The sequence below is a fragment of the Pagrus major genome, chromosome 15 (genome assembly GCF_040436345.1).
Source record: "Pagrus major chromosome 15, Pma_NU_1.0".
Classification (NCBI taxonomy): Eukaryota; Metazoa; Chordata; class Actinopteri; order Spariformes; family Sparidae; genus Pagrus; species Pagrus major.
Genome location: NC_133229.1, coordinates 5218570 through 5232809, shown reverse-complemented (window position 1 = coordinate 5232809; position 14240 = coordinate 5218570). Strand labels below are relative to the sequence as shown.

The window sequence follows — 14240 nt, the reverse complement described above, 5'->3', positions numbered from 1 at the left end:
GGCCTTCTCTTCTAACTGACAAAGTAAGAAAGGAGTTAGTTCACAGACGACCATTTCAAATAAGAAACAGTTACACATATCCCAAAAACAAAGATGGGATAAAGTGTCCACATGACTTTTTTACCAGAGTCAAAAGAAGCTGGCTGATCTACTCAAAAAATAATGATAGCTTGCACTGCTTCTGCTGAAAAAGGTTTCCTCCCAAAGAATACAGACTGTTTTTATTTTGTATGTAAATAGAATATTCTTTAATACCAATAGTATACCAGTGCAATACCTTATTTATATTGTATTTTTTATTTATCACTTGTTTCTTTCTTCAGTTTTTATTTGGTGTGATATTTTTGACTTAAAAGAAATAAAATCTTGAATACATACATGTAGTTTCTGTGTGAGTGTATGAAAATTGATTGTCAAATTGACTGCGATGCAAGGGGGCGCCAGCCACAATCTTGCCTAGGGCACCAAATTGGTCAGGGCCGGCACTGTATATATACATATATATATTGAAAGTCATTATTTTTTATCAGTTTTTAATATATTGGCTATTGGTGATTAAACATAAATTCGAATAAAATTAGTATTTACTACCACCGCACCGCACCGAGTCAGACCTTGTCTGTGTGTGTCACATGACACACAGCCAGAGCCCTTTCTGCAAGAGACAGACAGCTCGCAGAAACACCGCATGCGCGCAGAGCACGCCTGTTTGTTTTGAAGCTGAAGCAGCCCTCTGCTATCATGTCTGTTGTGTGGAATTACTTCAGAGTGAACGAGGAGAACGATGCTATCGCAAACTGTAAGATTTGTCAAATGGGGATTTCGAGGGGTGGCAAGGACAAAGCTGCTTTTAACACCACTAACCTGATACGACACCTGAAAAATAAACACCCAGCGCAATACACACAGTTTACACAGGCAACCAAGCCGAAGGCTATCCAGCCCACAGTGGATGAAGCTTTCAAAAAGCACAATACTGGCCTTACTTTAGTCACTTTCATTTAAATTTGTTTTATTTGTTCATTTGTTTTATTTTATATTTTAATGCCTGACTGGCATTTTAAGTTAAGCTGCTATATTTGTACTAGACTATATTGAGTCTGTGATATACTAGACTATTGAGTCTGTGATTGCACTAAGTTCTAATGTTGCACTAGTAGTTGTTCTACTTCTAATGTGAAGAATATTTTTTTGTACTGACTTAAGAATGTTCAAGCTGCCTACCTCCTATGTGCTCAGTTTACAACAGTACACGTGTTAAAATATAATAAAAGGGACATCCTGCACAATTTTCTTTTCTCTTCTTCATTTTTTATTGTTTTATATCGGCAAGTCCTCAAAATCAAAGGACTCGGACTCGGACTCGGGGGCAAAAAAACCTGATCGGGACATCCCTAAGTAAAAATGTATTAAACATTTTCAAGCACAAACGGGAGTTATCATTTCTCATCCTCAAAGTAATTCCATGCAGCAAACTTTAACAAGTAGAAAATAAAAATAAACAAACAAAAACACTCTTATAATAAAACATAAGACTCAATGAACTTTAAGTGGTTTTAATCGATACATAAGTTATTCTTAATTCAGAAAAGTGTGAAGTTCAAAGTCATTTTTAAATGCCACAAAACTTCAATACTTTGGAAAAAAATCTACATTTGAATATAAAATGAACTGAAGTACACTGACTTAGCAGTCCAGCTGTTGCAAAATTGATGAAAAAAAGTCCTTTTCTCATCAAAAGTGATGAAATACAGTTTTATCAACATCACCAGCTCCCTTAAGTTACATGTTCCTCTTTGAGTTCTAGATATTTGATGCTTCACAAAGCTATTTATAAAGGGTGTTATACTCCACCATACACTGAGTGTTGCTCTGTTATCTATATTCAGTTACATTAAACATCACAACTTATTCTCTTAACATTTAATATGAATGTGCACAAACTTTAAAAGGAATGAAAAGGGCACATACAATAAAAGTATTAGTAAAGTAAGTTTACAAATAAGTAAAAGTATTTAATTCAATACATTGTACAAATGTCCTCCTGGACAACTTTTCAGGCTCATAATTTTTCCTGTTTTATCTCGATACATTTACATTTTGAGTTTACATCTTGAAAATAAAAGTAGGATACCAATAGTAACCCAACAAACATAATGCAGACAAGCTTAAAAACATGCCAAAGCCAGCATGTCAAGCGCTGAAAAAAAGGAACACAATTGTTGCTGAGACACAATATTTTCAACCTGTGAGAACAAATTAAAGATGGAAATGAGGAAGGAAGCTACCCTTCACCACAGAACTTCATATTACTTCCACTTCACTCTTCTCATGGGACCTATGGGTAAAGAAGGAGAGATAGATGTGAAAGTTTGATCAATTTCAAATGTGTTTAATTTAGTTACAGGTGACGATTGTAAAACAAAAAAAGCATTTAAATGCACTGGTGTGTGTAACATACTATGCTTTAAAGGTTGAAGGTTACAGCACCGTCTGATGTGTATCTTACTTCCTCCTGTTGTTCCTGAGAAGGAGACAAACAAATGTCATTTACAGAAAGAATACACAAGTTTATTAGATTACACCAACATGACCATCTTTCCAAGACTATAGTATAGCTTTATGATCAAAGACATGATTGGTTGAGTTCCAGCTGTGGTGACTGTACCTTCTTATGAATAAAAAATGCTACAGTACACATAGTATACATAGTAAAAAGCCTTCTCTGTGAAAACATTTATTGGGAAATGAATCTGCATGTTTTACCGTTGTTGTGGCTGAAGACTCTTTTCTCTGGTCTAAAAGAGAGACAATAAAATGACTGACTGAGAATGCTCAATGACAATAATTCACAATAGTCCTCATTTCAAACTAAATATTTCAGAATAACCACATTGTTTCTCACATGAACTCATCACTTTACCGTATACTTACTGTGTCTTTTGACCATAAACAAGATGAACGAGGTCACCATTACAAACAAGACCAACAGGCTCAGACGGATGATAAAACTTGTTGAGAAACTGGAGGAACTGCACATTTTAAGCACACAATAGAAATTAATTTTAAAAAAAAAGAAAAAAAAAGCTTATATTTTCATAGGCATCACAATATAGTCTAAAATCTTTTCATCATCTTGGTTATAAAACATGCAACAGTTTCACAAAACTGTAATTGTTAATTTAAATGAATCTCAAACTTATTAAGTGTCAGTAAAACACATATAAAGATGGACCACAAAATGGCTGCAGTTCTCTGAATACTGTAAGGTAAAGCAAAGGCTACACCAACCTTGGCTGGTCATGCTGAGCTGTGGGCGCTTCACTTGCAGGAGTTGGTGACACGGTGATTAACTGTGCTGTGGGTGTATAATTGAAAATTGCCCAATGATTACCATTATAATATGATAATAATTAATGCTCATATCACTTCTGTAGGCTTAAGTCCAAACATTTATGCTAGAGATTGTTATAATAAATTTAAATCACTTGTAGTACTTACAAGTGTTCTCACGAACAGTTAAATGCACTGGCATCTGTAAGTCTCCCTGCACACACCAATACCAGCCGCTGCTCTCTGTCTTCAGCACAATCATCACAGTAAAAACATTGGGGACACTCCTATCAATGGTCACTTCTGTTCCATCTATTAATCCAGACGGCTCCGTCACACAGGAGCCGCCCAGCCTGCACCACCGTATCACTCCAGGATAACGATGGTAACACTTGATGGTTATTTTCTCTCCAATTACTCCTGTAATCTCCTGATGATCCACATAGAGACTGGGTGCACCTGGAGGGCAAACAAATCAATTTGTGGATACCTTTTTCAAAAGTGTTACAGCATTAACAACTGATGGATGCATACTTTCACAAATTTGACATGTAGTGTCATAACTTTTGACTGACAAAAACTGAAATGTGCAGAGAGACAAAGGAACTGAATAAATATGCCTAAAGGGTTCTTACCTCTGGTGACTGACAGGTGAAAATACTTTCCTTCATCTCCCCCATTATTACTCTCCACAACACACCAGTAATAACCAGTGTCCTGTTCCATCAGATCTTTTATGGTCACAGTGAAGATTCTTTGGATTTTGTCATCAGAGATTGAAAACTTTCCTGAACTTTGTCTGTTTGTTTTAACTGCATATGAGCAGGAGATCCAATCAGATCCTTTACATAAGTATTTCACATTGTTTATGTATCGTGACTCATAGAGACATGGGATAGAGACGGAGCCTCCAGCCTTCACTGACACTTTACTGACTGTAGTTATGCTGTGAATTCCTGCAACAACAACAAATACAGCACTTTAATGAATATATTCACAAAAAACAATCTTCCTTTATATGACCTGCCTGTTGTAGATGTTCATTAGCTGTTGTTTTACATTTCAGGCCAATATATATTTTTTAAATATTAAACAAAAGCTTGAGGATTTTACTAAATATACTTGTCCTCATGAGCATCATCATTAGACCATTAGAAGCTTAAAAAGGCATAGCTATAAATTGTAACATGACCTTCGACTGACCTTTTAGTACGATGAAGATGAGGAGGAAGCTGAGGGTAACAGCCATGTCAGAGAGAGAGCAGAGTAAGACTCAACTGCATGAACAAGCGCACTGACAGAATGATTTTCTAATTCCTGATTGTCACTTCATATACAAAAAACCTGGGCCCAGGGTTTTTACACCTCCTTACTAAAGAATAGAGAAGAGGTGTGAAACCTCAAAATACAAGAAGTAGAAATAAGTTACTGCAAAGCCAAACGATAGTGATGAAAACACATTGCAACACTGTCATTTGAGAAAAAGAACAAAAAACACTGAGTAGATGATTAGATGCCGGGGTAGGGGTCACATCTGTCATGTAACATTCTCAGCTTTTGCTTCGAGCTGTTGGAAAACAGAACAATACTAACAATTAGGAAGAAAGATTAAAGATAAACCATAAAGCATCTACATCCATTCCAGCACTTCTGAGGCTGTTCACTGTACACACTGGTGCTTTGAGCCAAATGCTAACTTTAGCATGCTAAACTTCTCCACAGTGTCCATACTAACATACTATCAGGTACATGTGTTTGCCGTGTTCATCATCTTACTTCGTGTAAACATGCTAACATTTGCTAATTAGCTCTAAGGACAAGGCAAATCTGAGTCTAGTGGTCATAAACAAAAAGTGTTGACCTGACTGTAGTGGCAACTTGTTAAAAACCTTTGGTGCCACTGCAGGATGTGAAGGGTTCTGACATGTGTAGTCTAACAACTCCCCCTGATTGAATATCCAATGATGAGGCACGGAGTGAGTAAAACCCTGATATTTATTCCACAGACATCACAAACAACAAAATCAACACAAAATGTGTATTTTATTTGTATGATGACTTTCTTACAACCAAAAAACATAGTCAAAAAAAAAAGTCAAAAAAAGTGTTGCTCCACATCCTGCCCTGTTGAAGATCAGTGTGCACACTGCACTGAAACATTTAAAAGGAGCCAACTCCAACTGCACAATAGCAGGACAGGCTAATGGAGCACAAATCTTAATATGGCAAAACACACATCAATAAAAGGTACTATCCAATAAAACACATGTGAAAGCACATCTTACATTCAAACGGCCAATTATCTTAATTGTAATAACTATTAAATGTATTGGATGGCATAACACAATTTACAACATGGCTCTATGTTATACTTCAGTGGCAGGTAGACAGACTTACATCCTCATCACTACAGCCATGTTGTAAACGTGGCTAAAAACCTGTGCGAAAAAGCTTCACCATGAATGTGAGAAAGTGTATGAGGCTGGGTTCAGATCTTATAATTCACCCTGTGTAACAACAGAGCTGTACACCACGTCCACATCACTCTTCATCTCAGCATCTGACCTCTGAGTGGACAGGAAGAGACAGACAAGAAACAGATCAGTTACGCAGTTTAACCGTTTATGTTTCTTTCGTTGTTGCTTTTTGCTTTAATCAATAACATATGTGCACGGTGAGACATTAAGTTCTAGTTGAGTGTCTTTTAGTGTCGTTAATGGTACCACAAGTTACGGATTACCTTGTCTGAAGAACGTCTCACATGCTTAACATCACTGTATGTTACTTCCTCTTCAGCCTGATGAAAGAACAAACTGAATGTTATTACAGAAAATGAAGGCAGCTTAACGCTGTTTTATCAGACATGATCAGGTTTGATGACTTAAACATGACAGTAAATAAATACTTCCTTTTTTAAGGCGAACACAAGATCAGTGGAATGACCAGAGTTACTAAAACCTTATTCTATACCATTCTGTGGTTATTTTCAAAATAATACACTTGATGCTCTTCTTCTTCTTCTTCTTCTTCTTCTTCTTCTTTTAGCTCTTTTCTAGCTCTGGTTGGAATTCACCATTTTTCTATTCACCAAATTATATGATTATTATATGACCTGCTTAAAAAAAGAAACCCCACAAGGTTTGATATTCTCCTGTATTAGCTTGATTTCCCTTGGTATCACTGCAAGTTAAGCTAACGTTCACAATAGCATGTCTCTGTCTTGTTGCTGGGAAATGAATCAACATATCTTACTGCTGTTGTGGTTGACGATTCTACTTTGGTCAGCTCTAAAAGTGAAACAGTGAAAACTCCTTTTACAAACTGTCACTGCTCAATGACATGAATGCACAATAGTCTACATTTAAAGTATAAATATTTATGAATAATAAAGAGGTAAATAAATAAACAGGTATGAGTTAGATTTATTAAATATCAGGCTAGACTTACTGTGTCTTTTTAACATAAACCAGACGAACAAGGTCACCATGAGAGCAAGGATCAACAAACTCAAAGGGATGATGATGCTCTTTAGGTCAACTTGATCCCTGCAGCATGCATTTAAAACACACAATACAAAATAATTAAGGTAAACAGACTGGTTTAAACAACAACAATGTAGCTTCATGTACATGCAAAACTTCTGACCTGTGCTCTTCACTGTCAACTGTGGTTGGTGCTTTTTCTGCAAAACGGAGGTGAGATTCACAAATTGAACTTGTTGCCGTACTAATGAATCATAATATCTTATCTATATTAGATCAAGATTATAATTTACAATTGTATATTCAGAATATATAATTACTGATATTACTCACCAGTTGTAGATTTCTCATGAACAGTTAAATGCACTGGCATCTGTAAGTCTCCCTGCACACACCAATACCAGCCGCTGCTCTCTGTCTTCAGCACAATCATAGCCACAGTAAAAACATTGGGGACACTCCTATCAGTGGTCACTTCTGTTCCATCTATTAATCCAGATGGCTCCGTCACACAGGAGCCGCCCAGCCTGCACCACTGTATCACTCCAGGATAACCATGGTAACACTTGATGGTTATTTTCTCTCCAATTACTCCTGTAATCTCCTGATGAGCCACATAGAGACTGGGTGCACCTGGAGGGGAAACAAATCAAATTCTGGATACCTTTTTCCAAAGTGTTACAGCATTAACAACTGATGGATGTATACTTTCACAAAAGATTTGAAATGTGCAGAGATCTTACCTCTGGTGACTGACAGGTGGAAATACTTTCCATTATCTCCCCCATCATTAATCTCCACAACACACCAGTAATAACCAGTGTCCTGTTCCATCAGATTTTTTATGGTCACAGTGAAGATTCTTTGGATTTTGTCATCAGAGATTGAAAACTTCCCTGAACTTTGTTTGTGTGTTTTAACTGCATATGAGCAGGAGTTCCAATAATATCCATTACATAAGTATTTTACATTGTTTATGTATCGTGACTCATAGAGACATGGGATAGAGACGGAGCCTCCAGCCTTCACTGACACTTTACTGACTGTAGTTATGCTGTGAATTCCTGCAACAACAACAAATGCAACATTTTAATGGACATATTCACAATAATATTTTCATTCATATGACTTGCCTAATGTAGACTTTCATATCAGTTGTTGTTTCACATACTAACTCATTATAGTCTTCAAAATCTATTAATTAAAAACTAGGACAAAACTTGTCTCACCAGCAGTTATCATTATTATATCATCTTGTGAACATTAGAAGCATTAGACATACACAATTATAAAATGTTTCCTGTGACTGACCTGTGAGTCCAGTGAGGAGGAGAAGAAAGCTGAGATGAACAGCCATGTCAGTGAGTGAGCAGAGAAAACGACACGAGCCGGTGCACAGCAAGACTGACTGTCTACTTCCTAAATTTCCTAATTGTACCACTTTAAATTTCTCTTCCTCCAACTGTCAGGAAGTTGTCTTACATTGGTTATTAAGATGATGTCTATAAATATCTATGCAGCTAGTGCTTTCAGAAAGTTGTACAGTCAGTTGAAAATAAAATGAAATGCTCTTGATATCACTGCATGGTTCCCTCGCTGAAGTTTTTCTCTTGTGTAACTTCACTTCCTCTTCACCATGTGTTGAAGCAGAAAACCAGATGGACTCTGACACCTTGCTGTATGCAGCTTCAAAAATACATCATCACGTATTAAAAAAAGAATTACCATGTATGCTAAAATATCAACATGTATGCCTTTGTTGACAGAGCTAACCAAATGTCGCTGTCTGAAAACAGCTTCTGAAGTGTTCAATTTTGCATCAAGCAGTTCACATGAGATTATATAATTATCATGTTTGTTAAATTAATAACCATTTACCACTTTGAGATAACTCAAACACGTCATGGTTAAGGAGAATGACAATAATTGAAATATACACAAAGTTAGCCCCATATTAGTCATCACAGATATACTAAGTTAAGTTTAAAAGTTGCTGTATGTATGGCCAGAGGCTCTGTGAGGCTGCCCTTAAAGGCACAGTGTCAGTGTTCTGACATCAATAAAAAATGCCACAAAACTTCAAAAAAAAATCTACATTTGGATATAACATTTTCTGAGGTATACTGACTTAGCAGTCCAGTTTTTGCAAAGTTGACAAAAAAACGTCCTTCTCTCACCAAAAGTGATGAAAATAGTTTTATCAACATCACCAGCTCCCTTCTGTAACCACACAATACATTGATAAGTTACATGGTCCTCTTTAAGTTCTACATCCCAGCTAGCAGGAAATGTTCCCACATCCCACATGCTCTGTGTATAATGTATATTTATTCTAGTGGAGTGTACATTTCTTGTATTTTTGTTTTGTTTTTGTTGTTCTTTATATATAGATATTGTCATTATTGTTATTATTATTTTCTGCATATTCAGAACTTTGAATGGGAGCAGCTGTAACGTAAGCAATTTCCCTTTGGAGATCAATAAAGTATTTCTGATTCTGATTCTGATTAAGGCCTCAGATTACATCACGTTTTTTATAAAACATTCCCACAATTTTATATGTTAACAAAGGTAGAACATTCTCACTGCAACATTCGGAAAATGTTTTCAGGATGTTATTAAGGCCTCAGATTACAGAATGTTTTTTTATGAAACATTCCTGTAATGTGATGTGTTAACAAAAGACGAACATTCTCAGGTCTAGAGGTCTCACCGTTCTTTTGATATTCTGGGCATGACCAACTGGAGGAGATGACGGGTGAAAGCGGGGACTGCCCATTGTTCAGAAGGCCCATTAACCCAAACCCTGGTGGCCTGGCTAAATTCCCGCACAGGCCTTCCTTCTATCATGGCCACCTAATCATCCCTTGATGTGGCACTTTCATTCCTCTACTCTCCACTGTGATAGCTGATGTGTGGTGAGCATCCTGGCGCAAACTGGCTGCCGTGCATCACCCAGGTGGGTGCTACACATCGGTGGTGGATGAATTGAGTGTGAAGCTCTTTGAGTACTTAGAAAAGCGCTATATAACTGCTAAAAAACAATCAATTATCATTTCAGATACTGCTTCAGCTAATTCAACTAACCAGTCCAGCTTAAGCTACATAAAGTACAGCTTAAAACACTTCAACTATCTGCTTTTCTAGATCTTTTTTTTCTGTCTTTCTTCATCTTTAGAGGCCTGCCAGAAGAACCACCCCAAAACCCTGCAGAAGATGGTTGAAACCTGTATATCATACCCTGAGATATGCTCCCCACGGACGGACGCAGGTCAGTGTAAAGCATTTGTTCAAATACAAATGTTAAAAAAAAGGCGTTGTCACCCTCATTTTCCTTTGGCCGAAAAAAAAAACAAGCACGCAATTTGTGATAAGCTGTGAGCAGATATGAATGTTTGCTAGAGGTGGCATGTGTGAGTTATGATGCACATTGAGATGCCTTTCTGTCATTAGGCTTATGTTTGGGCTAGTATTGTATGAATTTTGTTGAAATGAGATATTTGAGCATATTGATGCGCAACAAATAAGAATGTGTGCAATGGTGCAGTCTAGAACGAAGTGAGCCTGCACGGGGAGGCCACGCCGTTATTAGACTGTCTTGTTTACTTGAATATTATATAGTAATTACAAGTCATTGTAATGCTATTACTAGATATTACATCTATTTTACTTGAATATTACTTGGTTATTTCCAGTAATTACTGCGTATTCAATGGCCTGTAATTTCAATCTGATTTTTAAACACTATTTTTGTTATATGGTGGCAGGTGGATAATGCAAGTGGACCATCCATGTCTGAGGACAATGATGCAGGTGGACCATCTGTGACTGAGGACAATGAAAGTCCATCAATGGTTCAGAGTAATGAAAATGCAGCAGTGCTTGAGGGGAGCAGAAGCCCCACATTGTTGTCAGAGGACTTGGACTAAATCAACAACTATACAGTGTGACCACACTAAATTGACACATAATACAACATGAACACAAACACCTCTCACCTCTCACCTACACAAACCATGGCACACACCAGCATCAGATCGCTCTCACCTACACAAACCAAATAATAAATTATTATTTACCATTATGGCAAAAATTAAGATTTATCTCTTACACACAATCCTCATATTACAGTGCCTATAAAAAGTCTTCATACCCCTTCATTTTTTCCAAACTTTGTTGCGTTATAGACTCATTTTAAAAAAATAAAATGTATCTTTTTCCTCATCATTCTACACACAATATATCATAATGACAAAGTAAAAACAGGGACCAATAAATTTGCTAAAATTTCTTAAAACCTGTTTTTGCTTAAAAGTATTAGTAAAAGTATTTAATGCAATACATTGTACAAGCGTCCTCCTGGACAACTTTTCAGGCTCATAATGTTTCCTGTTTTATCTCTATACATTTACATTTTGAGTTTACATCTTGAAAATAAAATTAGGATACCCAACAAACATAATGCAGACAAGCTTAACCCTCGCATTGTCTTCCCATTTACTATGCACCTTTTGTCCTCTCAGGTCAAATTGACCCGGTCTGTTTTGACTGCTTATAAAGCATGAGGTATGAAATGATCACCAAATTTTTTTGTTTCAACTTTTTAGTGGACATATATCTTACATATCTAACATATAATTTACACTTATTTTTGTAATTTACGGTATGATAGACCTCATTTACATAAAATTATACCTCATTTTTGAGTAAAAAAAAAGCAGCAATTCTCAATTATTTTCACTATGGTTATGATCACAGGCACACAAGTAGATGGAATATCACAGACTGGTATATGTCAAAGTTTAGTCAGGATATTGTTTTGAAACCACTTAATTTTTTTGAATGGCAGCAAATAGTCACACCTGTCGTCCTCCCGGGTCAAATTGACCCGGTCTTGTTTGACTGTTTATAAAGCATGAAGTATAAAATGATAACACAATTCTGTGTTATACCTTTTAGTCAACTTGTTTCCAACACATTACCACAAATTTTACATACATTTTTGTAATGTATGGTATAATATACCTAATTTCCATGGAATTACACCTAATTTTTGAGTGTGAGTGAGTGTTAGAGGTCATTGTGCGTGTGTGTGTGTGTGTGTGCTTGCATGTGTATGTTCATTGTGCTGCATAGTGAAATATAAAATGCCCCAAGGATGCTGTAAACTTAGTGTTGTGTTTATTGTTATCATGTCCCAATTGGAGGAAGGCATATCAATGCCCAATGTGTGTGTGTGTGTGTGTGTGCACGCTTGTGTGTGTGTGTGCGCATGTGTGCGTGTGTGTGTAGCCCCATGTAGGTAGATCAGAAGTTGTGATGAAATTAGGTTTACACATCTGTAGCTTTGAAGTTGTGTGTGTGTGTGTGTGAGTAAGTGTTAGAGGTCATTGAGTGTGTGTGTGTGTGTGTGTGTTTGTGTGTGTGTGCAAGTGTGTGTGTGTGTGTGTGTGAGTGTGCATGTGTGTAGCCCCATGTGGGTAGATCAGAAGTTGTGATGAAATTAGGTTTACACATCTGTAGCTTTGAAATTGTGTGTGTGTGTGTGTGTGTGTGTGAGAGAGAGAAAGTGAGTGTTAGAAGTCAGTGTGTGTGTGCATGTATGTGTGCGTGTGTGTAGCCCCATGTAGGTAGATCGGAAGTTGTGATGAAATTAGGTTTACACATCTATAGCTTTGAAATTGTATGTGTGTGTGAGAAAGTGAGTGTTAGAGGTCAGTGTGTGTGTGTGTGTGTGTGTGTGTGTGTGCATGTATGTGTGCGTGTGTGTAGCCCCATGTAGGTAGATCGGAAGTTGTGATAAAATTAGGTTTACACATCTGTAGCTTTGAAATTGTATGTGTGTGAGAAAGTGAGTGTTAGAGGTCAGTGTGTGTGTGTGTGTGTGTATGTATGTGTGTGTATGTGTGCATGTGTGTGTAGCCCCATGTAGGTAGATCAGAAGTTGTGATGAAATTAGGTTTACACATCTGTAGCTTTGAAGTTGTGTGTGTGTGTGTTGTGTGAGTGAGTGTTAGAGGTCAGTGTGTGTGTGTGTGTGTGTATGTATGTGTGTGTATGTGTGCATGTGTGTGTAGCCCCATGTAGGTAGATCAGAAGTTGTGATGAAATTAGGTTTACACATCTGTAGCTTTGAAGTTGTGTGTGTGTGTGTTGTGTGAGTGAGTGTTAGAGGTCATTGTTTGTGTGTCTGCATGTGCGTGCATGTGTGTGTGTGTGTGTATGTGCGTGTGTGTGTAGCCCCATGTAGGTAGATCAGAAGTTGTGATGAAATTAGGTTTACACATCTGTAACTTTGAAGTTGTGTGTGTGTGTGAGTGAGTGTTAGAGGTCATTGTGTGTGTGTGTGTGTGTGTGTGTGTGTGTGTGTGTGAGCGAGAGAGAAAGAGAGTGAGAGTGAGTGTTAGAGGTAATTGTGTGTGTGTGTGCATGTGTGTGTGTGTATGTTCATTGTGCTGGAAAGTGCAATAGTGTGACCCATTGCACCACTAAATATGTCAAAATGACTCAGGAAGACCACAGATGCTATAAATTTTAATAAAACACACATAATTAAAAAAAAAAAAGTCATAATTAATTTTACTTGCAAAGAGCATAGTATGGAACCATCCAGGTAATTTTGAGGCAATTATATGGAAGAAAACCAAAGTTCTGACATATTGACTTTTGAAAGCGGGTGAAAAAGACCCGAAGACAACAGGGGGGTTAAAAAACATGCCAAAGCCAGCATGTCAAGAGCTGAAAAAAAGGAACACAATTGTTGCTGAGACAAAATATTTTCAACCTGTTAGAGAACAAAAAGATGGAAATGAGGAAGGAAGAGCGATGACACTGTGACACTGAATCAAGTTTTCCAGAACCCAAAGGCGGACACCAGGCAGGATCAGGTCATTTAGGCAATTTACTGAAAGTGAACAGGGTTTCAGCAGGTGAGGGTGGAAGCTGTTCATGCTTCAGTCTCGGTGAGGTGAAGGGAGGGGGAGAGGTAGCTCACGGTGGCGCTGGTGAGCTGCGCGGCGTGTAGACGCTCCGGTGAATGCAGGGCACGGCTGTGTGCTGCAGAGGTGCAGAGAGTTGGTTCGCTGGGAACGGAGTCACTGGCAGACGAGCGCGCAGGAGATCACTGGAGGCAGAGAAAAGCAAAGTTAGATCTTGAAACTGGGAACACGAGTACACTGGAGACCAACTAGTACCAAACATCGACTGAGCCATCTACCGCGTCTGAACGACGAAATCATCCGGCAGCAGGTAGCGTGGAGAGCAGGGCTATCAGCAGGCGCTGACTGCCGACCTGCTGCAGGTGCGTGTGCGTCAGCGACTCCAGGGACAGCGAGCTCCGCCCAGCCTCTCAGTGCACCTCTGCAAGCAAAACAGAAAACACAACCAAGCACCAAAACACAAAGAATCCCCCACAAAATGAGATCG

General features: G+C 37.9%; 1 protein-coding gene and 1 long non-coding RNA gene across 2 annotated transcripts; both read right to left on the bottom strand.

The window, feature by feature from the left end:
• Positions 1-5632: 5632 nt before the first annotated feature.
• Positions 5633-6833, bottom strand: LOC141009860 (uncharacterized). Its single transcript, XR_012180157.1, has 4 exons — positions 6781-6833; positions 6586-6620; positions 6074-6130; positions 5633-5900 (listed from the first exon to the last, which is right to left on the bottom strand). It is a non-coding gene; the product is annotated as an uncharacterized lncRNA (long non-coding RNA).
• A 307-nt stretch (positions 6834-7140) lies between these two features.
• Positions 7141-8057, bottom strand: LOC141009693 (polymeric immunoglobulin receptor-like). Its single transcript, XM_073482385.1, has 3 exons — positions 8045-8057; positions 7559-7879; positions 7141-7448 (listed from the first exon to the last, which is right to left on the bottom strand). Exons 1-3 carry the CDS (start codon positions 8055-8057, stop codon positions 7141-7143), a joined length of 642 nt encoding a protein of 213 aa, XP_073338486.1.
• Positions 8058-14240: the final 6183 nt, after the last annotated feature.

Bases quoted from the DNA above. Each gene is read 5' to 3' on its own strand.
- LOC141009693 (XM_073482385.1), bottom strand. The intron at 7,449-7,558 runs GTAAGATCTCTG...TTTCCCCTCCAG, and splicing joins CCACCTGTCAGTCACCAGAG to GTGCACCCAGTCTCTATGTG.